We start from the raw sequence: 27,884 nt of genomic DNA, 5'->3' as shown, positions 1-27,884 counted from the left end.
CCCGAATTACACACACATTTTCAGAACTGCTTGTCCCATACAGGGTCGTGGGGAACCGGAGCCTACCCGGCAACACAGGGCGTAAGGCCGGAGGGGGAAGGGGACACACCCAGGACGGGACGCCAGTCCGTCACAAGGCACCCCAAGTGGGACTCGAACCCCAGACCCACCGGAGAGCAGGACTGCAGTCCAACCCACTGCGCCACCGCACCCCCCCCAGCCCGAATTAATGCAGTACAAATTATCCAGCTGTATGAAGCGGTAAAACATTTCAGAGAACGTCATCAGCTACGGCACATGAATCTGGAGGATGACCAAGCGTCGTAACCTGGTGAGTTCTGCTCCGCCGCTATCTTTGGAGAAAACTCATAGTGCGAACCCATCGATGTTCACTTTTAGAGCGGAACACAGGAGCCACACTCTTCACATTCACTTGGACGGAAACACTCAACACTCCCATGTGGTGGGATTCAATACTATTATTATTACTACGCTGTAAAGCAGACTTGTTTCAGCCGTGAATATTTGCGAATACTGCCACCTTCTGTCCATAACATGCCAGCTCTGATACTGCACGACCACACGGGCTGCCCAGCTGGGGCGGGGTATAAGGCAGAGGAACCCGGCGGAGACCAACAGAGTTCCGGCTGTCACTGTGATCTGAGCCTTGGCCCAGCCTGGCTCCACAAAGTTGGTGCACTTGCCCTCCAACACCTTGGCCAGCAGGGCGGCGATGGTGAGCAGGACACCGACCACCAGGAGGGCATGGGTCAGGGCCAGCGTGGAGCTGTACACTTTGCAACGCACCTGTCCCATGCTCTGCACCCTGCACCTCAGCCACAGGCTTTCCCACAAAATGTGCATGGTCACAATGTGGTTTCCCAGGAAGGCTGTGACAGGACGGGGAAGCAGAGCACCGGACACAACGGCTCCCAGTAAACCCGGTACATCCAGTCCGACCCGCAGCCCCGTGGACACCATGATCAGGGAGGGGCTCCAGTGCAAATCTGGAAAATAGATATGAAGAACGCGGTGCTTATTTTCACACCGCATAACATTATAGCTCTCTCTCTTTCACACACTCACACACTTTCTACACGCTTAAGAAATTACAATGAAAAGCTACCAAAATCATAGTAAACTACTTTGCTTTCCAAATACAGAGTTTATAATCTAATTTAAAATTAACTTGAATTTAACTGCACTTTAAAAGACAGGTTCAAAATGTTTATTGATTTTATTTAAAATAAAATAAAATAAACAATACACCCCCCCCAGGTGTGAAGTTACACCTGTCCTGCCCTCCCAAATGAAGAGCTTCACCCGGAAGACCCTGACCACGAGTTCCAGTAGAAAGGTGCAGAATTTCTTCCATCTTTAACCCTGTGATGCGGTATGAATTTTTATAAGAACGAAAACGCCATTATAATTAGAGCACATTATAAAAACCAACGCGAAACACTACTGTATACGTTTTATTTTACTGTTCTTTATAAATATACGGAGACACAGTAAACACCGTTGTAAAACTACCTAGTGAGGTAATAATTCACATTTACTTCAATATTGGTGATGTACCAAGTCTGTGTTGCGTCTGAATCAGAATTTCACCCAAAATTTTTAATTAAAACGTGTTCTACTGTAGTTATTTAAAGTCAATTTCCTTCAGTTTAACAACATTTGTTCCTGGGCTGTATCAGAATTTATCACTTGAATTAGCTCCAAAAAGTGAGATCAATTACCAACTATAAATATTGCGGCGGAGAAATTAATATGCAGATAGAGCATGATTGGACAATCAATGTCAATTATGCCTTAATTGGCTTAATTGAAATCTAGTACCAAGGGAGCCAGCTACGATTGGCGTTTCCATTTAACTGTTCTCCACCTACGGGATTCTATGTGTCCAATCAGATAGAGGGAAGATAAACATGTGCAAAAGTCCTCCTTACGCTTGTGATTGATGTTTTGTTTGGCCAATAAGAAGGCCCAGTTCGCGGACGAACAGGACGATTGACATGCTGTCATCCAATCAGATTCGGGACAGCGGGGCGTGCAGGAAGTGAGCGTCACTGGGGGCCTGCTAGTGTCGGTCGTACGCGCACGGTAAGGCAGGCAGTATGGCGGAAGAGGAGAGCGACTTGGAGTCAGAGAGGCTCAAGGAAGAATTGGAGAGCTTGTGGGACCTCACCAGGACCGACCAGCACGGCGTGAAGAGCAAGATTTACTGTTCCAGGTTTTGCGAGGTGAGCGGGGGTGCTGGAAGGGGAGCGGTGTAGAAAGAGGAGTGTGTGTATGGATGCTAGCCTGTTAGCTAGCTATTCTATTGACTATTCCCACCACCACCACCACCATCTCCTGTGTGAGCAGCCCCTGCCGTACGAGCACTGTTTACTTTCCTTAACCGTCTCGTTTCCCCACCCGAATGTGTGTAAACGCACAAGGACTCGCCACACCAGTCCCCCCCCCTCTGTTTGTTTACGAAGAAGAGGAGGTCGCGTTTTTCAGCAGCATCATGATGATGATCAGCCACCGGCGCAGGCAGAGAGTCAGACTCAGACAGAGTGTCTCACTCAGGGACGGGATGTTCAGGCTTGTTAGTTAGTGTTATTACTGCTAGTACTAGCATTCGTAATTAATTAGTGTTTATTTCCACTCTCTTTGTAAATTCATACGAGCTTTTCCGTGGGCCACAGCTCGTGTAACAAAAAAGGTGCTGCTGCTGTTGCTGCTGTCTGGCCGGAGGAAGCTGTTATTTAATTATTCAGGCGTCATGTTGAAACTGAGCACTTATTTTACAGCAGCACCAGTGAGTGTATTTTGTTACCGTTGCTTATGTGATCATCTGTCTGCTTCCATCCATCGCTTGTTTGGAGGGTTACATTGTCACAAATAAGCAGTCAGTTGGCATCTCTCTAAGATTCTTTCGGTACCTGTGATATAAACACTTTCCTGACAGCATCGATGCTGTTTTTATGTGTGTGAAGTATAAAAGTAATTGGTATTGGTACATACACTGGTATAATATTGGTACATCGTAGCGCATTTCGCATTTAATGTGGTTATGGTCTCAGAGTGATTGTTTCATTGGCAAGAGATCGATAAACTTATGGCTCATTTCTACATACAGACCATTTTTGGGGGACAGCTGGTAGTGTAGTAGTTAGAGGTGCTGCCTCTGGACCCAAAGGTTGCAGGTTCCAATCCCACCTCTGGCTTAGTACCCTTGAGCAAGGTACCGACCCTAAATTGCTCAGCTGTATAAATGGGTAAATAATTGTATGTAGCTTAACATTGTATGTCTCCTTGGAAAAAAGTGTCAGCTAAATGAATAAATGTAAATGTATTGTCACTTGCACAACCTCCAAGTTTCTGCTGCGCCGCTGAGCACGAGGACCGGTTCTTGTCTTGGAAGTGGGCAGAGATGAGCTGAGGGACGCGTGCTTTCCGTCTCTGCTTTTAGGCCCGCCCTGCCTTTTTCACGTGCATTTTTCGTCGTACGCGCTGCACACCAACATTGTGTGATGTGGAACAGGAGGGATTTTACTGGAAATTTATGATTACATATAATTATCTCACACACAGACAGACGCTGTCTGACACCGCTTGTCCCAAGTGGGGTCGTGGCAAACCAGAGCCTAGCCCGGCAACACGGGGCGCAAGGCTGTAGGGGGAGGGGACACACCCAAGATGGGACGCCAGTCCGTCACAAGGCAGCCCAAGCAGGACTCGAACCCCAGACCCGCCAGAGAGTGGGACCCGGCCAAACCTGCTGCGCCACCGCACCCTCCGACATATAATTATGCCCTACTTTAATATCTTGATTGGGTGGTGTTTGGTAAATTGTTTGTTTGTGTTGTTTAAAGTTGGTGGAGGAACACACTGCGCGATGGCAGGTGCCGCTGCCCCAGCTACAAGTTCTTCGGACGGCGCTCTGCTACTTCACCCACAGCACGGCGTCCTTCCCCTGTGGCTGTGAACACGTGCAGTACGCCCTCAGCAGCCTCGCCTTGTACGTCATTGTATCCCTGTTTATGATGGTGCAGTTGTTTGGTATCTTGGTACAGCAGAGATAAAGGCACTTAGCTGAAAGTTGCTTCTTTATGTAAATAATTTACTGTATTTATATAATGATAAATAATTTATACACTTCCTATAAATAAGCATAATGTCTGTTTGATAGATAAATATTTAGTGAGTTTATGGTCAGTGTGATTGTGTATATGGCAAACAGTCTTATGTTTGGATTGTTTTTATTTTTTTTTTTCTCATGTGACTGTAATTCTCTAACTCGGAATTCCTTTAAAAATACAATATGACACTGCATCTGTATTTTTCTGCTCAGTTGAGCTGAAGCTTACGGTCATATGAGAATATCTTTTTCCCTGCAGGAGCTTTTTTGAACTCCTCCTCTTTTTTGGTAAAGATGAGTTCCTGGAGGACCCGTTGAAAGACATACTTCTCTCTTTCCAGGTGAGCCTGCAGTAACAATACAATGTCAGTTTTTTTCATTTTTCAATGACTTCCAAAGTGGAGGTGGCTGCTATCTGTGTGCCATTGTTTTTACTTTAGTGACTAGTTAATTGGAATATTGCAAACTGCCCCAGGTAACGTGGCCTGTTCCCCTTCTCACATTCAGGACTGCTTTCTGTGCCTGGGGAGGCACAAGAACATGCACCTCCAGCTGGTAAACCAGATAGTCCAAGATGGCGGGCCGTGGGAGAACCCCATCCTGCAGGCGATCCTGAAGGAGTCTGCTCAGTCACAGGATGAAGGTTGGCATGGAAATGTACAGAGCTTGTTCACTTAGTTCACGCACCATTACCGCCTGTCCTTTATGCAAAAAAAGTTATATATTTATGAATACTTTCAGCTCTGAGTAGTTGAAACTGTCTTTGCTGATTCTTTTGGAGACTTGAACTTGTACATTTGTGTCTCAACAGTTAACAATAACGGTCATTTTTTTTTAAAAACTTTTTCAACAGTCAAACAGTATTTGAGCTCGGAAGTACCTGTTTTCTTTGAACTGAGGATTCGCTACTTGTTGGCCTGTGAGCGCATTCAGGAAGCCGTAGCTCTGGCTAAGACCTGCATAGAGCACCCTGAGGCCAGGAGACACCTGTACTTCCATCAGGTCTACCTCACGTGTCTGTGGAAAGCATCCCTGTTCGATCTTCTGCGGAAGGAGGTGAGAAGACACTACTACCTGGTGTTGACTGAAAAGACATTAAGCTAACATGAACCTGAGTTTGTGTGTGTTTCCTCCAGGTACTCTGGTTTCTTCTCACAGTCCAAAGATGCGTTTCAGGTTAACTGCCTCAAGTGTGTGTGTGTGTGTGTGTGTGTGTGAGAGAATGTGAATATGTGGCTGGCCTATGACAGGCTGGTATCCTGTCTAGAGTGCACCCTGCACACATCCTGCACTTCTGAAATAAGCTCCAGACCACCGTGACCTTGCGTTCGACAAGTAGTCATTGATAATGAATGGCTGGATAGATAAAATAACTCTGCAGAACTTTAAATTTGACCCTCCACTAAGATTGTCAACTGAACGAGCAGAAGAGAGGATTAATGGATAGAAGGATGTCCTTCCATTGTACTACATCTGAAAATGTCCCACATGTCTCCTGTAATTGCTCTGTGGGTGCTTTTGATTTCTCACAGATGGCTGTGATTGACGGCAGAGACGCTGTGGAAATTCTTTGCAACACTGAGAGGGAGGAGAAGGATGACCTGCTCTTGGCTTTCAGCAAGGAGTTCCTCACACAGCAGCTGCAGAGTGGAGATATGTACTGCATGTGGTGAGTTGGAAGTGCAGATGCTTCTGTTTGATATGAAAAGATGTTCTGTGTCATTTATGCAGATGACTTGCATTGAATTTTGACAGCTATAGTATGTGGGATGGAGTCCAGATGAGGAAAAATATGCATTATCTCCTTCTGTGCTCTGGGTTGTTTTACAGATGCTCTCAAAATACTGCTTGTGTCATTTACATTTATTTATTCAGCAGATGCTTTTCTCCATTTTTTTCCTAACAGGATTTTTTTGTTCTGGCTGAAACTTTCATTCACACATGTAATGATGTTGTTTGATTGCGGTCTTTTTGTGTAGGGCTTTGAAATGCTAGTTAACCCATCAACTCTTGCAACCACTGAGCCGGGACTTCCTCCAGACATTTTTAAGAATTCCATGTAATGAAATTGTAAATATGTAATGTAATTCCATTTGAAATCTTATTGGCCTGTGAGCAATTCATCTGTCAAATTAGTATATCCACTGTGTTCAAGAATATGAATCAATTTTGTCTTCTTCAGGGATCTGGTCTTCATTTGGAGCAAGCTGCACCTCAGGGCAAACCCATCCAAGCAGGACTTCATGGAAGAATGTCATCAGTTGATGATGTGCGCCAACAACGTCAAGTCAATCTTTCCTTTCATGAAAATTATCATTGATGAAGTGAGTATGGTTCTTAATATTCCTGAGTTTTACTGATGGGATTCAAGGTCACACCAATTTGACCAAACCATTGGATATGTTCTGACACAACTTAAAATGTTGTTGACTGATGAATTACATGTTGCTTATGTTCTGTTATTATTTTGAAGGACAGATCAATTTACCTTTGGTTTTATTGCTTGCGCATTTTGGTAGTTGAGCTGTCGTTTCTTCTGTGATGTACAGGCAGCTGAGTTGAATGCTTTGTGCTTTGGTTTTTGACAGATGGGGAACGAAGGCCTGCAGTTCTGTGTGGAGCTGTGTGCTCGTGCTCTCCAGATGGACCTCCATCATGATCCTGTCACCAAATCACTCATCTATAAGACCATCGCCTTCCTGCTGCCCAACGACCTGGAGGTGTGTCGTGCTTGTGCTCTGCTGGTGTTCTTCCTGGAGCGCACCGTGGAGTCCTACAAAACTGTGTACCTTCTCTACACTCACCCCGACCAAGAGTACCACGTGGACTCCAGCTTGATCAAGAATGACATTCGCTTCGAGATCCTCCAGATTTTAAAAAAGGGACTCTTTTTTGATCCCGAGTTTTGGAACCTTATCACTTTGAGGAGAAACTGTCTGAAGTTGATGAATGAAAAAGTTATGAAAGCTGCTCTAAATGAAATCATGGAGGAGGATAAATGGATACCAAATTACTGCATGAAAGAGCCATACAAATTTCACTCAGACTGCAGTGCAAACCAAGCAGCGACACACAATAGAAAAGATGCAAATAAACCAGAAGCCAAATGCGGTGGCGTAGCACTTGAGGCAAATGCGACGCCCCCTGCCAGAAGAAGGGGGAGGAAACCCGGGACACGTTTTCCGAAGGTAGCTGGTACCTGCCAGTTGAGGCGCTCTTTCAGACAGTTGGACATGGCTCAGGAGAGTTCAAACAGGCAACGTGGCAGCAGGCAGCAGAGACATCTGGCTAGACAGGTGGAGAAAAAGACTCTAAAACGGCGCGGCAGGAAACCGCGGTGGCTGCTGCAGGACACAGCTAGGCAGGAGGACAGCGGCGCCCCCAAACAAATGAGACATTTTGGGAAGAAGGCGCAGCATCTTCCTACAGAGATGACATTGCCTGAATGTGATACTGGCCAAGAGACAGAAGAAAGATGTAAGATGTCTTCAGAGCACAGAAGTGATGACACTCCAGTATCCCGTCTGGCAGTAGTAGATACAGAAACTGAGGATGTAGTATCTCAGGAGGCAGTTTCTGCCATGCCTTCCTTACCCCTCCTAGACCCACAGGTCACTGCTGTCACTGGTGTCCTGCTTGAAATTTCCCTCCCAGACAACGAGGTCATGGATTCATTCTCCGCAGAGCATGATATGGGACTGCAGGTGCACAGGGTGCTGCAGAATCAGGAGGAGACTACTGGTCTCCAGGACGTTCCTTTGGAATACCCCTTTATCAAACCTTTCGAGAAGGAAACTCATACTGCTCTTGAGTTACAAAATGAATCTGAGTCCTCTGCCCATTCGTCTGCTGAGACCTGTGGGGAGTTGACCATCCAGATCCGCAGCACCAACATACATGAACTGCACAACTATTGTAAAATTTTTGTGGACAACACAGAAATGGATCCTCAGTCCTCAGGGTCAGTGCTGGAACTAGAACCCCCTATGCAAAAGGAGAATCAGTGTGAAATTAAAGAGTCAAAGCAAAGTCCCTCAGGGGAGCACAATACACTTTCTCCAGCTGATGCTACAAAGCCAGATAAAACATCTCAGATCACTGTAGTAGAAACTAAAAACGAGGTTCGCCAGTCGAGACACCCGCATAAATTTTGTATTCCTTTAGACGCAAGTGTTCCTCATAACTGCACTAGCGGTTCTGAGCAGAAGGCTCACGCTCCAAACGGTTTGAACAGTCATCTTCAGATTGCGATCATTTCTCCACATAACATGGACATTTCTGAGGATGCAATTGGTGCATCCAAACACATCACAGCGAATTCTGCTGATGGTACTGGTTGTGTTTCACGAAACGTCACCGCTGTCTCTGATGTCATAGTGTGTGGCTGGGACTCTAGTTTGGACGAGGAGCAGCCTGCTGTGTTGTTACAGACTGAAGGCTCAGATGATATTTCAGCAGGATATTTGCCTGGTGCCCCTCCTAAAATTGAGAGCTCTGTTCTCAAGTATCGTTGCAGACAATGCAGCAAGGAGTTCCGCGGTGGCAATATTATGCGCCATGCAGTAGCTCATCTTCAGAAGGATAAGTTCAAGTGTATTTTCTGCGGAAAAGTATTTAAGCGCCGTCATATAGCAGAGAGGCACCTGACCAAACATATAGAAAAAATTAAAATGAGGAATAGCCTTATTAGCAACAGCACCCGGGAAAGTGGAAGTTGTGAGGCTTTGGACCATGCGAATTTGTCACTTGCGGATGATGAGGATAAAAAGGCACTAAGAGTCGGTGCTGGGGACACGATTTCTAGCAATAGGAAGATAAACAATAAGCCAAAAGATGTGCATCATGCAGAAGAGGAAAAAATGACTGAGTCAAGAAGAGCTAAGCTGAAAGCTAACGGGTTTATAGAGGCAGGACAGCTTCCGAGTGGAAAGGAGGGATATTGTTGTCCTGCAGATGGTTGCGATATGGTGTTTCCCCGCAGGGAGCTGTCCCTCATCAGGCATGCCATGAAATCCCATCCTGATGATGCAAAAGTCCAGGAATATGCCTTCGACTGGAGAAAAGGAAAGTGCCACTTCTGCAAGAGGGTGTTCCTCAGTCTGCCACACTACAAGGACCATGTCCTGGAACACAACCATCCACTCAAGCACCCCTGCCTCCATCATGACTGCAAAAGGCGCTTCAAGACCCAGACGGAGCTCAGGGGTCACATGAGGAACCACGAGCATTTCCAAGCCAAGTGCAGCTTTGCTGGCTGTCACCAGCGCTTTAACCACCTTGGTCAGCTTTTCAGCCATGAGAGCAGCCACTACCTGACACCCGAGGCAAAGAGCTCTTCCGTGAAGAGGGACTCGGAGGTTCAGGGCAGTCCAGGACGACAGGACCAGGAAGATGATCAGGATGACGACAGCTTCGTTTGGAGGGAAAAATCAGACCATAAGACCTACGTGCTAAGTGGGGGTGGTAAAGGGACCACAAACTCTGCTGCATCGAACAGTGAACAACAAGTTTCTCCAGCAGCAGATGCAGGATTGGGACCTGAACCTGCTGAATGTGCAAACTCTGCAGAATCGTGTTTCTCTGACAGGCAGCTAGTCAATGGACATAGTAAACATGAGGGAGGTCTGGTTATCTCAGCTTCTGTTGAGTCTGGAAGTCCACAAAAAGATGAAGAGGAAACTAAAGCAGGCGTGACGGATTTGGAAATGAGAGTCACACCTGCAAGCAGCACAGGCCAAAGGCGATCTGCTGCCCAGGGGCACAAAGCAGCCAGGGAAGAGGAACGGCCTCCGTATGGTGGGACGTCCAACAAACCGTTCCTGCGTCTGTCACCCTCTGCCTACCTGGATGAGAAGTACATCAGCATGCCCAAGCGCAGGAAGCCCTCGGCAGATCCCAGCCCAGCTCCAGCAGAGCAGAAGGAGCCGCATGCCGGAACCCAGAGACAGCGGTGCACTAAGTGCTTCTGCTCCTTCGGCAGCACGGAGGAACTGCAGAAGCACCTCTCCTCCAACAAGTGCATGTCCCTCTTCGATTCGGATGAAGAAGGTACGTCGTTTCAGCTTCTTGCCGGGTGGTTATTTAGCTGGTGCCTGTCGACTTGAGTTGATGCAGCCTCTGCAACTGGAAATGATATAAAAACTGAATAGTCAGTAGTGAACGAGTGAGTATCACCACTTTGTACTTAAAAGGACTGGGTTTGATCTTTATATTATTGTTGTTCACAGTACTTAGAGTATTGCTGCTGGGAACTGCCCGGCTGTATAAATGAGTAATCAATGAAAGTAGACTAGGGTAGAAGGCTAATAATGTGTGAAAGACTTGGGAGATAAAGAACTTGTTTGTTGGTTTTTTTTTTACAGGTGCCTGGTAGAAAAGAGAAAGAAGAAGAAGAAGAAAAAAAAGCCATGGAGACTGAGCTCGCTGATGATGGGACATTTTCCCGCCCGATATCCTTCAAAGAAGAAACAACTAAGGAGCACTTCTGTTCAGTGGAACAGAGAGAACAAGGTTCACTGTGAGAGTGTATAGACAGGAGGGGAACCCAGAAGTATGATGTGACTTGCCGTGTGGCCCGTTACACACGTGATCTGGTTTTTTTTAGCGGAGTGTTGGAGGAACATGTCCTCTGTGTTGGCTCAGCGACTTCCACTTGGGACACAAGGCCATCCTAACAAGTGCCTGGACCCAAATGTTCACCTTCGCAGCTCGTCTTTGTAAATGTTTTTGAATGCGGCCAGGTCAACGAGTCATCGATTCGTTTGAGAAGCTGTGGTGACTCACTTGTAAAGACAATTGGGCAGTTTTATACAGACTTTATATTTTTAATTTTACTTTTTGTAATCAGTGGAATCAAAGAATTTCACTTTTCTGCTTTGATATGTGTAAATTTTTTGCAGACTTCACTCACTTAGTGCTAATAATGTTTTCACCTTCAGAACTGCTTATAGGTGACATACTTGCCTTTAGACTTTTAATTGCTAAAATGTAAACTAATTTACTAAGGGCAGTAAAAACAAAGGCATTTTAGCCCTATGGTAACATAGTGTGCATGTACAGTAATTCCCTTTTCCCCACACAAATGGCACTGTAAATGGTCCAGTACTCAACACAGCCATCCTAATCTCATCATCCTTTTGTCATGTTTGAGTCACCGTTCAATTTTGACTGTAAAAAGAGCGCCACATGTCGAGGCCTATTGGTCCAAGTGGGACTGCGATGCAGATATGCAGGAAATGAAAGCAGTTTAAGTATTGCAGAAGGGCCTATGCATTAAATGGGATGAGGGTTTCCTCGTACTTAACTATAGTAAGTATTGTCTTTCTAAATGATTGATTTCATCCTTTTAAATGTCTTTAAACAGGCATAAAAACAAACTGAATATGTTCCTTCACAACTGTATTAGTCTTGCTATAGAAAGGGTGTGGGGGAAAAATAGATTACTCTAACTAGCTGTGTGGCAGTTGAAGACATGGCTTTTGTAACCTGACGGTTGTCAGTTCAAAGCCTACCCCTTATTACTTTATTCTCTTTGACCAAGGTAGCTGCCCTGGATAGATGAATAAAATTTACCCAGCTGAAGAAATGGGTGAGATATTGTAAGTTGCGTTGGAAAAAAAACATCAGCGAAGCAGTGATTTATGATTAATCACTATAATTGTTTATTTTAGAACAAAACACTCATGTTTCCACTGAATGCCACATTTTGGAGTTATACGTTACAATGAAAAATGGCTGTTTAGATTTTCCTGAGACTATTCAAGCATTAAATAAAACTGCTGCTGAAAGGTTGTGTGTATTTTGTGCATGTGGCTAGTGGCGTAGGGGTTAAAGCCACTGCCTTGCAATTAAAAGACCCATGTTGTGTAGCAGTTAAGGACTTGGATTTGTAACCGGAATGTTGTCGGTTCAGAGTCTACCCTGTTAACTGCCATATTACCTTGATAAAGGTACTTACCCTGAATTGACACAGTAAAAATTACCCAGCTGTATAAATGGGTAAATCATCGTAAGTAGCTTTGGAAAAAGCATTAGTAATGAAATGAGTAATTCTGCAGACTTTTGGTGAGCTCTGCCTATTTGAGAAATAAAGCATTATTCATAGCTCACTGTATTTCAAATGTTTATTAAAAGTGTATAGGGGTGGCTGTGCAATTAGCCAATGACTGGAGGTCTAAAACTTCTAGTTGTACTGGTATTTTCTGTTACTCCATATGTCCCCTTCTGTGTACTGTTGTTTTGTTTTAGTTCCAGCAATAACTTTTTTTTGTTGTCAACATTTGTTTGCTTAATGGGGTGTTTGTGTGACAGGCCTTGGATGGTGCTTGTAAATGAACTGTATCTAGAGCCCATGTCGCTGGCCTTTTTGCTCCTGGGTGTAAATGGTGTTGGGACGGGTCCCATGGATCAGCGTATAAACTGGTGGAGTATAACCTAAGGCTGCGATTTGTGGCGTAGCGGCTTTGTATAAAGGTGTGCACTTGTGCAAGTTTGTACATAGAATATCCTATATTTATTTGTTTTATATTTCAGATGGATGGATCATACACCTCTGTATTTTTTTTTTCTTACAGAGAAATGTTTTTAAGCTGTTTTTGTAAGCTGAAAGAAATGAAGAATATTGACATTGCTGAATAACTTCAAGGAAGACAAAAATGTGAACAGCACTTGTAATTGGCTGTGAAATAAAGATTTATTCCCTCCTGAATGTTATGACAGTCAGTTGCTCTTCAAGCAGAGTTATGTGTGGTCTTTTTTTTTTTTTTTTCCCCCCCCCAGTTTATCACGCTGTCTCTGGAGAAATTAGGCTTTGTGCTTCCTTAAAATATTTTTTCAGATGTTTTGTCCTAGCACTAAATTGAGACTGAGCCATTGACTTGCAATACGATTGCAGTATGATTTAAAAAAGTAAAATCCATGCATTTTACAACAAAAAACTGGTTTTGTATTTCACTGCATTTAATAAAAGGTTTTCAGCTGTGGATTCAGGACTTTCATTAAAAATGGATTTGTACATATTCTATGCTTTTCAGCAGGGCTTCTGTACAGTATCAAGGTTGCGCACATGAAGTATAGGAGCAAGGACAGCAGAGGACACACAAGCTTACCAAAATAATCATACTGTATTTCTTGTGATTGCTGGGATGTCTCTGATGTAGAAATATGGCTGTTTTGGTAATCTTGTGTGCGCTTTCCCATCTTTGCTTCCGTTTCATACACACCATGAGGTTCTGAGCACCCAGTCTCTTAACTGGATTCTTACACTATTTTGAGCACATCTTCTGTTTTTCTACACAGGAAAACTAGTAAGTTTTTACATTCTTATGTTTTAAAAAAAATCTACTTATCCTTTGTGCAAAAGATGACTGACTCCTTTGTCCAGTGTAACCAAAGTAACAGACCTCTCCCCCTACAGTATTTCAGGTTACTGCATTTTTAATGTTGTGGTTACAGTTTCACAACACCTACAATTCAGAACTCCTTGGCTGTGTGCTGTAGCATCCAAAACACCAGCGACTCCGTGTTTGTCTAAACTAAGATGAAAAGGAGTACAGTACTGTGATCGAACCAGCACCTGCCACAACTAAACAAGGACTACTGGATTGCTGTTTACATGTAAGCGCGCATGCACGCACACACACACACCAAATAATGGATACATCCCCACTGATCAAACCAGTATTTATTTCTAGATATTCAGTGTATATTTCTACATTTCCAGGGAGGCATAAAAATATTGCTCGGGAGTTACAAGATAAAGTCCATGCAAGTGCATGTTTTGAGTTTTATACATTTTTTTTTAAAAGGTTTGCATCACTTTTTCCTGATAAAAGAATACAAATGAGGTAAACATTGAATATTATTGCAAAGTACAGGAATTTATTTTCTCATCAGTTAATGCAATTACCCATGGTGTGAAATAGCCAAAACCTTATAGTTCTTGAAAATATCAGCGAGGGCTAATACAAGACATCGCTGGAAATAGAACAAGTAACCAAGTGGCATAACCGTTAACAAGGTGAGGGCTACTGAGGTATGCTCTGGTCATGCAGGGTTTAAAGGCACTGTTCGACAAACTGGTAAACAGGTCTGAGATCCCGCAAAGGTCAAAGTCTGAACCACAGTGCAGGTCATAACATGCAACATACAACTGCCAGTCAGAGCTAGACATGCAAGTCAGTCTACTTATATGAACGGGTCGAAGTGCAAAATCCTAAAGACCTACCGGATGACCGTGCCCAGGAAATTTTATGTTCAGGCGTTAGGACAGGTCAGCATTTTCTTCTAGTTTGCACTGTGCTTTGCATGCCTCATTACAGACTGTACAGTAAACTCACATTAATACAACATGTAAGGTTTATACTCAGTGTGTCGACACTAACAGATGAGCTATTTTCAGTCTGCAATGTTAACTGAAAAAAATAGCAAAATAAATAAAGCTGTGAAAAAAGTTACCTGGATTTTTGCATAAATGGCTCCTAAATTGTGATCTTCATCTTCATCAACGTTGCAGTAATAAAGACCGTCTTATTTAACAAACACAGAACATTTAAGATTACCATATCTTTATTGAACAAATAGCTGAAAGTCACGGTCATTGATGGAAAAAGTATGTAAACCTCTAGGATAAAATCTTGGAAAGAGAGTAATCGGAGATGTATTCAGGTCAATGCAGGTGTGGTTCTGACCTGCCCTACCATACAAAAAAAGACATGCACAAATAAAACTTTATTATTATGATTTAGATTATCATGTATTTAAGAGCCCTTCATACTGAAATCCAGATAATTCCAAATGGTTTTTTGACAACTGCATATCAAGCCTGTCTGCACAACCCATTTCATCAGTAGTGCAATTCCCAATTTTTTTTTTTTTTTTTTTTTTTTTTTTTTACAAATTTTTCATTTTAAGTACGAACTGATAGTAAGAAACAAAGTGCCTTTTTGAATTTTGTAAATCAATTAGCATAATCTGGATGTAAACTGGAATAATGAAAGTTAGTTATTATTTAAACATCTTGTGATAATGGGCATTTTGCTAGATTACCAATCTGCTTGGTACTCAGGGAATCTAGTCAGTATTTTTTTACAGTACTTGTGCTCATAGTGCATGGATGCTCCAGAAGTTAACACACAGATATTCTATCAGTGTTTAGACAATGTTTGTATAAGATTAGATAAGTTATTAGACAACAAAATAAAATGATAAAACAACATGTATTATTCAAATTTATGAAACTATATTCACATTAAGATGAATATTAATTTGTTGTCACCCACAAAGGGTTCAACAAGAGTGCATAGTTTTATAATAAAATGTATCTTCCTCTTAAAAAATGACCAGGATCCAAACAAACAGTGGACGGGAAAAGAAATTTCAAGTGGTTTTCCTTTAGTTGGGAACTGGGTCAATTCCTATAAAATACATGTATGAATATAAACCTGTCCATTACCATATACTATCATTTCTTCTGAAAAAAAAAAAAAAAAAAAAAATTATTTTTAACATCTTTCAATATTATATTTTTGTTTCAATTTACCTTGCTCTGCCATTGCAGCCTTTCCCACCGAATTTTGCGTTTTCCTTTCGGCCGTTGTTTTTGAAGACATTTTCATCATTTGGCTCACGGATGTTTGTTGCATTAAAAGAAATTATGTTCACATGGCCATGGCTATCATTTTGCAAAGCACGAAAACACTTGGATGCTCTGTAACATTACTAACAAATGTCTGACATTAGATGATCTTCACTTGAATGCTGGATTAAGGCTTTATTTGTGACAATGGCCATTATCTCCGTGGTAATGTAGAAAGTAATAGATTACATTTAGCCAGAAAATGTGCAGCGTGATGCCGCTGAGGGACAAAAACCTTTTTAATTTGAAACCAAGTGTGTGTTTATATTCCAAAATGTCTGGTACAAATGTCTGATACAAACATTGCACAGAATAAAGTACCCCCTGTTGATGTGAAATAACTGTAACTGGTAAAAATGCTCTAGTAAAAGAATAAAAAGCCCACATGATGAAAAAAGGAAGTGTAGTTTCATAAGCTGTGTGGGACACTGTTAAGAAAAAGGTATGAAAAGTAAGCTTTTTGCCCAAGTTCCTGCTTTGAGTCTTAAGTCAAAGGGTGAATTTGCCCTTGATCCCTGTGGCACATTCCTGTATTCATTACTGCACTGAACTATTATAGCATTAGAAGCAGCTACCTCACTAGCAACCGAGCCATTCCACTCTTGTCTCACAGGATATAATTGTTTGAATTTCATATTTTTGGTGAGTCACAAAATCATACAGAGTGTGAAAGTGAAAAGCAAATTCTGAAGAGTCCAATGTATTATGCAACCAGTAGAAAATGCATGTCAATACCACTAAATTCATTGAAAGACCTCTGTATACCCTGAATTGTAAGTTGCTTTGGAGAAAAGTGCCTGCTAGATGAAATATAAATAAAAATATAGACAAAAAGGTCCCTTATTTCAAAGCATTAGAATTCATGTGGACTGTTAAAGGACTATCCAGTAAATACGGTCATCCTCCATCTGTTTAGAGTAGTAACAGCTGAGGTGTTACCCAGTGTGCGGACAAAATGGATAACAGGAACTTAACACCTATTTATGAAAGAAACGTGCTCAGAGGAAGGCGTGCACTCACTTACCTCTTTCACTGTGCTTTTTCCCTGGGAACCAATCAATAAAAAGTCTTTGTGTAGGGGGACCGCATTCATAGCAACACAGCACTAGTTTTGTAGCTTCAATCCATACTGTTTGTGGACCAGTCATATGGCAGGTAGTTCACTTTGTAGTTGGTTGTTGCCAGGAGAGCCTGTAGACTGGATTTCTTTGGGGACTCATTCATGTGAGTCACAATCCAGCTGAGCACCTGCAGGATCAACATCAAGTAAAATTAAAGTTTTTTCCACTTTCAAATACTGATCCGAGTTATTGTAGTTATACTGTATATGCCCCCTCCTAGAACCGCCACCTTAACGTGGTGGAGGGGTTTGAGTGCCTGAATGATCTCAGGAGCTATGTTGCCTGGGGCTATATGCCCCTGGTAGGGTCTCCCATGGCAAACAGGTCCTGGGTGACAGACGAGACAAAGCGCGGTTCAAAACCCCCTTATGATGACCATTAAATCAAGGTTCTCGTTTACCCCGCCCGGTATGGGGTCACCGGGGTCCCACCCTGGAGCCAGGCGTCGGGGGGGCTCGCATGCGAGCGCCTGGTGGCCAGGTCTATGCCCACGGGGCCTGGCCAGGCTTAGCCCGAAGCCAAGATGTGAAGCCGCTCTTCGGTGGGCTCACCACCTGCCGGAGAGGCCGTAAGGGGCCGGTGCGTTGTGATTTGGGCGGTGGTCGGGGCCAAGCGCCCGGCCGACCCAAACCTCGGGCGCCAACTCTGGCTTTTGGGACTTGGAATGTTACCTCACTGGCGGGGAAGGAGCCTGAGCTAGTGCACAAGGTTGAAAGATACCGTCTAGATATAATCAGGCTCACTTCCACTCACAGCTTGGGTTCTGGAACCACTCTTCTCGACCAAGGGTGGACTCTCCACTATTCTGGCATTGCCCAGGGTGAGAGGCGGCGGGCAGGTGTGGGCTATTAATAGCCCCCCAGTTCAGCCGCCATGTGTTGGGAGTCTACCCCGGTGAATGAGAGGGTCATCTCCCTGCGCCTTCGGGTCAGGGAACTATCACTCACTGTCGTTTGTGCTTATGCGCCTAGCGGCAGTGCAGAGTACCTGGCCTTTTTAGAGTCCCTGGGGGGTGTGCTGGAAAGCGCTCCCACTGGGGACTCTGTCGTTCTATTGGGGGACTTTAATGCCCACGTGGGCAGCGACAGTGACACCTGGAGGGGTGTGATTGGGACGAACGGCCTCCCTGATCTGAACCCAAATGGTGAGTTGTTATTGGATTTCTGTGCTAGTCACGGTTTGTCCATAACAAACACCATGTTCATGCATAAGGGTGTCCATCAGTGCACTTGGCACCAGGACACCCTAGGTCGGAGGTCGATGATCAAATTTGTAGTCGTTTCTTCTGATCTTCGGCCATATGTCTTGGACACTCGGGTGAAGAGAGGGGCTGAGCTGTCAAATGATCACCACCTGGTGGTGAATTGGATTCGATGGCGGGGGAAAAAACTGGACAGACCCGGCAGGCCCAAACGCATAGTGAGGATCTGTTGGGAACGCTTGGCGGAGGCCCCTGTCAGAGAGGTCTTCAACTCCCACCTCCGATAGAGCTTCAGCCAGGTCCCGAGGGAGACTGGAGACATTGAGTCCGAATGGACTACGTTCCACACCTCCATTGTTGGGGCGGCGGTTCGGAGCTGCGGCCATAAAGTCTCCGGCGCCTTTCGTGGAGGCAATCCCCGAACACGGTGGTGGACACCGGAGGTAAGGGATGCCATCAAGCTGAAGGAGGAGTTCTATCGGGCCTGGCTGGCTCATGAGACTGCTGAAGCAGCTGACAGGTACTGGAGAGGAGAATCCGACCGATAGTCGAACCTCGGATTCAGGAGGAGCAGTGCAGTTTTCGCCCTGGCTGTGGAACACTGGACCAGCTCTATACCCTCACTAGGGTGTTGGAGGGTTCATGGGAGTTTGCCCAACCAGTCCATATGTGTTTTATGGACCTGGAGAAGGCATTCGACCGTGTCCCTCGTGGCATCCTGTGGGAGGTACTTCGGGATTATGGGGTTGTTCGTTCCCTGTATGACCGGAGCAGGAGCTTGGTTTGCAATTCCGGCAGTAAGTCAGACCTGTTCCTGGTCTTCAGCACCTCCAAATCCGAGGCCATGGTTCTCAGTCGGAAAAAGGTGGATTGCCCCCTCCGGGTTAGGGGGGAGTTGCTCCCTCAAGTGGAGGAGTTTAAGTATCTCGGGGTCTTGTTCATGAGTGAGGGAAAAATGGAGTGGCAGGCTGACGGACGGATCCATGCGGCGTCCGCAGTAATGTGGTCATTGTACCGGTCTGCTGTGGTGAAGAAGGAGCTGAGTCGTAAGGCAAAGCTCTCAATTTACCGGTCGATCTACCTTCCTACCCTCACCTATGGTCATGAACTTTGGATCATGACCAAAAGAATGAGATCGCGGATACAAGCGGCAGAAATGAGTTTCCTCCGTGGAGTGGCTGGGCGCACCCTTAGGGATAGGGTGAGGAGCTCAGTCACCCGGGAGGAGCTCGGAGTAGAGCCGCTGCTCCTCCACATCGTGAGGAGCCAGTTGAGGTGGCTTGGGCATCTGTTCTGGATGCCTCCTGGACGCCTCCCTGGGGAGGTGTTCCGGGCATGTCCCACTGGGAGGAGGCCTCGGGGCAGACCCAGGACACGTTGGAGAGACCACATCTCCCAGCTGGCCTGGGAATGCCTCGGGGTTCCCCCAGAGGAGCTGGAGGAGGTGTGCGGGGAGAGGGAAGTCTGGGGGGCTCTGCTTGGACTACGGCCCCCGCGACCCGGTCCCGGATAAGCGGAGGAAGATGGATGGATGGATGGATACTGTATATGCATGTGAGCAGAGATGATGGCATATTCTCTCCGAAGCTCTACACTTGCCACAAAACGAATTATAGTACCTTCATGTCTGTGCCACCAAAGTCCTCCTTGTACCACCTGAAGATCTGGCTGAGCCTGACCTCCCCTTTCACAACGTCCACCATGCAGCTGTTGTCAGTCTCCAGGAAGGCTTGTGCAGCGGTGCACAACTGTATGTCAATGTCCTGTAAAAAAAAGTCTGTGTCAGTACTCATGCACAGGTTCGAGCACAACACAACAGTGCAAGAGAGCAATGTCAACATGTCCATTTGACCCACACCTTGGCTGAGTAGGTTTTGATTGGAGGGCAACTCTTTGTGCCACAGTTCAAGGCAAAATGAACCAGTGGTTCAGCATCAGGAAGCGCTGCCTAGTGGAGAAATGAAGCCAAAGCCAATGAGATTAAATGCTACTATAGCCATTTTAAAACTAGATACACCTGTTAATTTTGAACTGCAGGAAAAAGACATGAATCATAGAAATGAGTAAAACCTATACAGAAGAGATAAGCTGGTGTTTTAAAATCACCTGGAGACGTGGGTCGTCCTTGGAGAAGGGCTTTAGGAGCTGTGTCATACCCCTTCTGTTCCCCCTCAGCACCCCATTCTCAATATCCTGTAGTGTGAACACCTCACCCCCGATGATGTAGCTTACATAGGTAAAAAACTGCAGAACACACAATAGGCAATAAGTGAGCAATGTGTAATTTTAGCATACTTTGTGTAATATATCATTACCTATTTAGATGGGTAAAACACTGCTTTGAGTTACATTCCAGGAATGCAGCAGGGAACAATGCAATTGAGATACTTCTCTGAATCATGTAATCGGAATACCAGTGTGCCCTTACCCGGTATCTCTGCCAGAGGTTCTTGGGTGTGCCCAAGAGTAGGGTGCCATGGATAACCAGGGTGTTGTAGATATTGATGAAGAAGGCCAGTGTCTCCTCCCGACTCAGCGAACCCAGACGAACTCTCTGGAACTGCACAGTCAGCTCACAGTATCTCCTGAAAGCCGAGCTGCAGGACATGCCCCGGTAATCCACTGACTGGAGGGGTGGAGGTGTGAGGGGTGCACGGTCATGTAACAAGACATAAAACATGCGACAGCTTCACCACATGTATTATATTAATAACATACTTAGCAGATATCTTTAGCCAAAACTACAAATTTTTAAAAACTTTTATACTTTAAACAATTTGCTTCTAAGTCATTGAATATACACACACAATGTCTACAACTGCTTGTCCCAAGCGAGGTCATGGCAAATTGGAGCCTACCCCAGCAACACAGGGCACAAGGCTGGAGGGGGATGGTACACACCCCCGACTGGACGCCAGTCTGCCACAAGGCACCCCAAGCAGGACTTAAACCCCAGACCCACCACACAGCAGACCCAGGCCAAACCCGCTGTACCACCGCACACCCACTGAATATACAGTAATATTTATTGAATTTTTCCATGTTGAGTTCAGTATCTGCAACAAGTGCCTGCATCTGATGGTTCTGAAAAGAACTACAGTAGGGAAAGTAGAATAGTGAAATAAAAGTTGAGACAGCATCCAGAACACAGCAATTTTTTTCCTCCCAGTGGGTTTGGAACATAAATGCAATTGCTCTAATAAAATTCCAGATGGGACCGCTGTTAGTACAGGTTCCAGATACATGACCGACTTAAACGGAATCCAAAAAAAGAATTTTAAAAGAGACTGGAGTACTGCAATACCTTGCCATCGGGGGAGAGGTGGTCAGAGTACAGCCTCAGCACCGTGTTCTGTAGGACCTCGGAGAGGGGCTCAGCTGTATGCAAGAGCCAAACACACGAGACATGAACAAACATCAGAGGCACATCCACAAGGATGCTGTTGTGCTGCAGCGATTCAGACTAAAACACACTGTGCCCATAGCCAGGGAGCAAAACAAAGTCTGAATACCCTCTTGGATGTGATGGAACAGCAGCAAAAGGAAGAAGAATAACCTTCTGAAAGCTCCTGTTTACCCCTCACCACAAGAAGGATGCTCCCTCAAAAACACTTGAGCTTAGATGCACAGGCATTAGGAGCATTCTTATTGCTGAGGTGTTGGGTGTTGGGTTGTAGCCAATGTCGACAGAAGATGCCTACTGCATACAGACCCTGGTCCATTAGAGGTCCACGCCATAAAACATCTCTGTGAAAAAGCTCTGGTTTAGGTCCTGTTCTAAATGTATTTGGTTGATGCAAATATTTAAAATGTTCACTCACTGGTCCACAAGACTACCTTATGCACCTCAAAATCTTGTTTTTGTGTTTTTTGGCACAGAGGACAAGTCTGGTTTTTATGCAAGTACCCTCAAACTTTTGACTGCTACTGCATGCAAATGAAGTAGTAAATTATTTACATGTTGCAGTAACTGATACACATAGTGTTAAAATCTCTAGTAGGTTTACACCTGCACAGTAAACACAGTAGATCTACACAAGATGTGAGAAGTGACAGAAGGTAGGTGGACATGGCTCCCATGGCTTGTATCCTGGTAGAGACCTGAGGGACACACAAACACACACACAAGCCCTTCTGTCTCTCTCTTCAGCAACTCCATCAGCTCTATTCCTGCAAAACTATATACGAACAGCCTGAGACCCCACCTGTTGCTGCCAATCACCCCACTCTGTTTGAACTGTGTCCTGATGTCCACCTCAGCTCAAACAAAAAAAGCCTTTCAAATGTCAGAGTGATCTACACGGAATGCACTGCTCTCCTTGGCACCTCAGATTCACTGAATAGGGCCCAGTTGGCCAATAAATGAGATGAATGTGAGGTTGGTGCGAATCCACAAAGATTTATTTTCTTCAACAACTTCCCAGTACTTCATTTACAAGTCCAAAAATCCCACGAATCACTATATACAAACTTAAGACTTCCACTACTGAAGACCAAGAATATTAACAGCAATAGTCCCCCCCATCTCCTCTGCCCCCCCCCCCCCCCCCCCACCTCTCAGCTGAAGCCACTATATACAACAGGTTCCATTCTCAGCCATTCCATTGACTAGTTAATGTTAACAAATATCCCCTTACATTTAAAATACCACAAAACAACAGCTGAATAATGTAACACTTTAGCAACAGTATTTTATAGATACTTAATTCAGGTAAGAGGAAACAATGTATCTCTTCCCATTATCAATTTCCAAATGAACTTTTCTAGTCAGTACTTAAATGACTCAGTTTCTCATCATTCCTCTTTTGCCATCATACCCTTTGCTTCCACTTCACCTAATGTAAGGCATGAGTTTGTTTCTCTCTGGGGAAAAAAAAAAAAACATTTCCAGACATTTTCAGTTACAACATACATATTGGGTAATGTAATGGCATTACCTATTTCCCATAATATTTTCTTTAATTTTACATATTCTCATAAGCAACATAACCTTTTATGCATGTGTGGAGCAACTCCATCACACTGAGACAGATTCAAACTCCCAGAATTCAGCTCACTCCCTGTTTTTACAGTTTGTGTACAATGTTCCTGAGCACCTGTGATCAATAAGAAGATGAAGAGCATTATATAACTACTAGATGAATCTGTCAACATTTGGCATTAAACAGGAATTTAAGAACATACTTTTGTTTTCAGTCATTTTTAAATTTTAATTTTACCGCTGCTTAAACTTTGTTCAAAGAAGTCTTACAAAGTTTTTCATGTGTTAGCTATACCTAAATTATTTCAGAATCTAATTGGTAAGGGATATCTTTATTATTTCACTTTAATAAATAATGGATATGAGTGAATTTGAAGTGACAAATGACATGAGCTACAAGGACTGCTGGTCCAAATTGTGTTGGTAAGTTACACAATGTAAAGTCTACAGATAAGAGCGACACCACTGCGATGGTGAGAACAAGGCTGCCCAGGTTTCCACTATTACTGACACCTGCTCCGCTGAGCACATAAATGTCCCATGTAGATGCTGGAACATGTATGGAGCCCAGCCATTCCACAAAAATAATAAAAAGGGCACACACCAAAAAAAGATCTACATATAAACCTGTTCAAAATGATTAAATGAGGAATTTACTCTCATTTGGGCTTGAATGAACTGTAAACTCACAGTGGACATAAGAAAAACTTTTATTCATTAGCATTTTTCTTATGCACCACACATGCTTAAATTATTTATGGATCTTTACTCATAACACTTAAAGAGGGAGGGCTTCAAAACTCTACAAACAGTAAATAGATGCATGGTGGTGCAGTATTGGTGCCTTGTGGCTGTTTGTATTTTCTGTGTGCTCTGGTGTTCTCCCTTACTCCAAAGACATGCATCTGTGGTGAAATGGTAACTCTAAATTGCCCGCTGTGTGTGAATATGAATGAATGAGCATATGTGTGTACCTTGCCTCAAAACCACACACACACACACATTTTCGGAACCACTTGTCCCATACGGGGTCGCGGGGAACCGGAGCCTACCTGGCAACACAGGGCGTAAGGCCGGGGGGGGGGGGGGACGGGACACACACACACACACACCCAGGACGGGACGCCAGTCCGTCGCAAGGCACCCCAAGCGGGACTCGAACCCCAGACCCACCGGAGAGCAGGACTGTCGTCCAACCCACTGCGCCACCGCGCCCCCCTCGCCTCAAAACCAATTTTTCTGAAATAAGGTTACTGATAATAATCCAAAATTTGTTATAACATAAATACCAGAGTAAGTCAGCTAGCAACAGCAGAGAAAAAAACAAGAACTCCTAATTACAACCAAAGGGAAAAAAATAAACATCTAGGAATCCAACTACCAGAGGACCAATGTGGATATGTCTAATATCAGAAAAGAGAAGTACAACTCTCAAGGCTATGCTACAGTATATAGATGTTTTACTTTGTTATTCTTGATAATGGATGGATACTTCATAAAGAGTTTGAAAATTCTCTTGATACTGACCTCCTCCTTGGTTCCCTGGTTCCCCATTTAAGTGGTTATTGTGTGGTAGCGGGGGGACATCTGTGTCATCAGGTCCCTCCTTCACCATTCGCATGGAACACTGCAGCTTATCTGGCACCTTGTAAAAAGGAATACAGAAAGTCAACTAATAATGTCACCCGTCACCAGGAAACCATGAAACTGTTTCTTGCTGGGTGGGTTTGGGGTTCAAATCCTGCATGTGGGGCCTTGTGGCAGACTGGCGTCCCACCTGGAGTGTGTTCCCTCCCCCTTCAGCCTTGTGCCCTGTGTTGCCAGGTTAGACTCTGGTTCTCCGTGATCCTGCTTGAGACAAGCGGTTGTCATCTGTATGTGTGTGTGTGCTCGTTCTTTGCTGGAAGGTATTTTTGTGGACCAGCAGGTGGTGTAGTGTTTAGGAGTTTTGTTTTGTAATCCAAGTTTCTGGTTCAAATCCTATTCCCGCTGTAGCACCCTAGATGAGCATACTTAATTGACGAAGCACAAAAGTTACCCACCTATACTAATAGGTAAATTATTGTATAGTTATCTGATGTTGTAAGTTGCCTTTGCCAGAGGTGGAAAACTAACAATAACAGTAATAAGATGTTGATGACTAATCTCAAACCTTAATATGACAAGTAAGAGTGACTAATGGTCCTTCTGGGGGCCATGGCAAGTCTTAGAGTCAGAGGCTCAATTTCAGCCTTCTTCTTTTCAAAACTGATGTTTATGTTCATTAAGTGAAAGGTATTTCCACAGCAAACGCAACATGGTAAAATTATAACACCCCACTCTATTCATCCATCCATCATCAATAACTGATTGTAAAATGCAGGACTGCGGTAGTCCAGAGCCGATCCCAGAAGCATAGGGTGTTGAAACAGGGGGCAGGATACAGTCCATCCCAGAGCAATTACACACACTCATTCACTGACACACACAATAAGGGCAATCATGAGTCAGCAGGCCACCTAAAACCACATCTTTGGCTTGTGGGAGGAAACCAGAGCACTTGGAGGAAACCCATGGGGAGAACATGAAAATTTGACGCAGAATATTCTGGATTGCATGCCACACCAGTGCTACCCCACCGTGCCACCATAAAATTCTGATTTTGACCAGAAACTGAATCCACTGCAGCAGCCCAATCCCAGGTGAACCATTACACTCACCTTGCTGGAAATCAGCGGCCCCAGTCCCCCCTTCCTGGTTCGATCCATCAGGAAAACTGGAAAGGACAAATAAACACATAGGCTACTGTGCTACATACTGTACAACGGTAAAGAAAACAGTAAACTTTCTATTGCTTTGCTGTGGAATTCGAATTGTGTGTCAGACATCTGAGCCCGAGTAACTCATAATACAATACAACGTCTTAAGGGAGCACGGAAAGCAACAAACACGAAAATAAAGTTTTAAAAATTAAATATGAAGGGGGAGACGCCATTTGTGAAGAATCACTGAAACAGTGGAGTACAGTAGTACACCGGCTGTTCTACTACTCTGCTGACGAGGAAAACAGGGAGGAACAAAAAATAAACAGTTCCACTGCACCCTGTCACGATTATCATCTCATTATGCCGTAAAAACATCGGTTTTCTTCAGCCGGGACGGCTACTAACCTACACCCGTGTGAATCAGTGTAACTTTAGACTAGTGACGATTTTGCCGATTTTCATCGCAGACCCTGACGAACACGGCTCGCGCCGAAGCGCAGAGGAAGCGGGCTGCGCGCGCGGGACTCGCACTGCGGAGGAGCTCGCGCGCCTCTCTGCCGCATCTCTCCCGATCGTTAGGTTCATGAGTCATGTCCCGAATAAAAAAGAAAGATTTCATGTAAGGATTACAGCCAGGACACACTACGTAACAGTCGGTCATCACCGAGCGGTAGTACCAGCAGCATGACCTTGGAAAATCCGTCAAGAATATAAATTATTATTACAGATCCGAGAAAATACAAAAACCTTACTTGAGCGCTGTGTGGAAGCAATAATGTCGCTTAATACAGATGAACGGACACAAATGCAGTAAATGCTGAAAGAAATGTAATGAGTAACTTACCCGTAATTTCACTTCACATTCATTTTTGTAAACTTGCTAGTTAATTTACCTCGCTCCGTTCGAGAAAAACGCCGCACACACGACACGCTGGCAAATATGTGTATTTTTTACCTAATCGCTCGATGTCGCTATCTGACGGGGGGAAAAGGCATGCAGTATTTTTTCTTACTATTATTAATCTATGAGATTAATTAAATACCTGCACTCTATGCGCGCGCATGATGAACTTCACCACATCGTGACTGCAGCGCGCGGCCGTTTGTAGAGCAAAACATGTGAAGTTCTTGAGAGTCGCCCGCGCAGCGATATTGCTGCGTTGCTGCAGCGTGGCAGTTTGCCACACTACCCTCTTTCTACCTGCAGGAATAATAATAATAATAATGATAATAAAACTGGACTGAGTTCATGCGTTCACTAATACCGGTTATATTAGTGCTATTTAAGATGATATATAAATTATGTAAAAACACACTTGCAATAATATTTCGAATATTCACACACACATTTATGGTGCCACTCCTCTTTCCATCCTTAAGTTTCTTTCCATTTTCCTCAGTACCCTCCGGCAAAGTCCTTGTAGGCTACTGAATTGGTCCCGTTAAAATTCTCTTGACAAATTGTCCGTTTGTGTAAAAGTGTCAGCAAAGTAAATAATTTTGAAGCTGCTTTATATAATCAAAATAAATCAAACGCAATCCTGCTCCTTGCCTAACATTGAGTTCAACTGCCGCTCTCACACAGGCCACATACACATTATTTGAACAACGAAATGTACATTCATGATTTTATATTTTACTTTTTAACATGATCAACTGTGTTTAGTTGCCATCTGCCTAGTTTGCAAAATGAGGTTAATGTATTTTTCACAGTAATTCTTTTGGGCCCTCTTGTTTAACACCGCCTGATAACATGTGGGTGGCGGGGTACAATTTTCCTGACTTGTTTGTCTGCAAAATTCACATCAGATTTAAACATGTAGATTTTTAAAGTATACATGGCGAGAAAACCGCTTACTTGACTTTTATACAAAGACAATTTTCCTTCTAAGTGTCAGTACACCAATTACTGTATATTAGTTTGCATTCAGTATTATTGCTCGCCACCTGCACCAATACAAACACTTTGGAATATCAAAGCACGTTCGATGTAAAATAATAAAAAATGTAATTATTTTACAGAGGTTATTTTAAGTGAACGTGTATTTTAGTTTCAGTGCTCATATATCA

General features: G+C 44.1%; 2 protein-coding genes across 3 annotated transcripts; one reads left to right on the top strand and one right to left on the bottom strand.

The window, feature by feature from the left end:
• Nucleotides 1–2,058: 2,058 nt before the first annotated feature.
• Nucleotides 2,059–12,879, top strand: LOC108930862 (uncharacterized). Its single transcript, XM_018746342.2, has 9 exons — nt 2,059–2,246; nt 3,867–4,012; nt 4,392–4,473; nt 4,640–4,775; nt 4,986–5,188; nt 5,665–5,801; nt 6,315–6,456; nt 6,721–10,180; nt 10,495–12,879. The coding sequence occupies exons 1-9, from the start codon at nt 2,121–2,123 to the stop codon at nt 10,503–10,505; spliced, it is 4,443 nt and encodes a 1,480-aa protein (XP_018601858.2). The 5' UTR covers nt 2,059–2,120; the 3' UTR covers nt 10,506–12,879.
• A 2,734-nt stretch (nt 12,880–15,613) lies between these two features.
• On the bottom strand, nt 15,614–26,931 carry LOC108927935 (uncharacterized). 2 transcript variants are annotated; one of them, XM_018741600.1, is made up of 9 exons: nt 26,858–26,931; nt 25,770–25,825; nt 24,598–24,715; nt 21,394–21,467; nt 20,518–20,715; nt 20,196–20,333; nt 19,948–20,037; nt 19,709–19,852; nt 15,614–17,015 (listed from the first exon to the last, which is right to left on the bottom strand). In XM_018741600.1, exons 2-9 carry the CDS (start codon nt 25,815–25,817, stop codon nt 16,887–16,889), a joined length of 939 nt encoding a protein of 312 aa, XP_018597116.1. In that variant the 5' UTR covers nt 25,818–25,825; nt 26,858–26,931; the 3' UTR covers nt 15,614–16,886. The 2 variants fall into 2 exon arrangements, with proteins under 2 accessions (XP_018597116.1, XP_018597125.1); XM_018741609.1 differs by having other exon boundaries at nt 26,659–26,917.
• Between the last annotated feature and the right edge of the window lie 953 nt (nt 26,932–27,884).

Source organism: Scleropages formosus, chromosome 12, assembly GCF_900964775.1.
Source record: "Scleropages formosus chromosome 12, fSclFor1.1, whole genome shotgun sequence".
Taxonomy (NCBI): Eukaryota; Metazoa; Chordata; class Actinopteri; order Osteoglossiformes; family Osteoglossidae; genus Scleropages; species Scleropages formosus.
The sequence above is the reverse complement of the archived record's forward strand: the minus strand, read 5'-3'. Positions and strand labels throughout refer to the sequence as shown.

Bases quoted from the DNA above. Each gene is read 5' to 3' on its own strand.
- LOC108927935 (XM_018741600.1), bottom strand. From the start codon at position 25,817: ATGGATCGAACCAGGAAGGGGGGACTGGGGCCGCTGATTTCCAGCAAG. The intron at 21,468-24,597 runs GTCAGTATCAAG...TCTTGCATACAG, and splicing joins ACCAGGGAACCAAGGAGGAG to CTGAGCCCCTCTCCGAGGTC. The intron at 20,716-21,393 runs GTATTGCAGTAC...CCACCCCTCCAG, and splicing joins ACCTCTCCCCCGATGGCAAG to TCAGTGGATTACCGGGGCAT.
- LOC108930862 (XM_018746342.2), top strand. From the start codon at position 2,121: ATGGCGGAAGAGGAGAGCGACTTGGAGTCAGAGAGGCTCAAGGAAGAA. The intron at 4,474-4,639 runs GTGAGCCTGCAG...TCTCACATTCAG, and splicing joins ACATACTTCTCTCTTTCCAG to GACTGCTTTCTGTGCCTGGG. The intron at 4,776-4,985 runs GTTGGCATGGAA...CTTTTTCAACAG, and splicing joins TGCTCAGTCACAGGATGAAG to TCAAACAGTATTTGAGCTCG.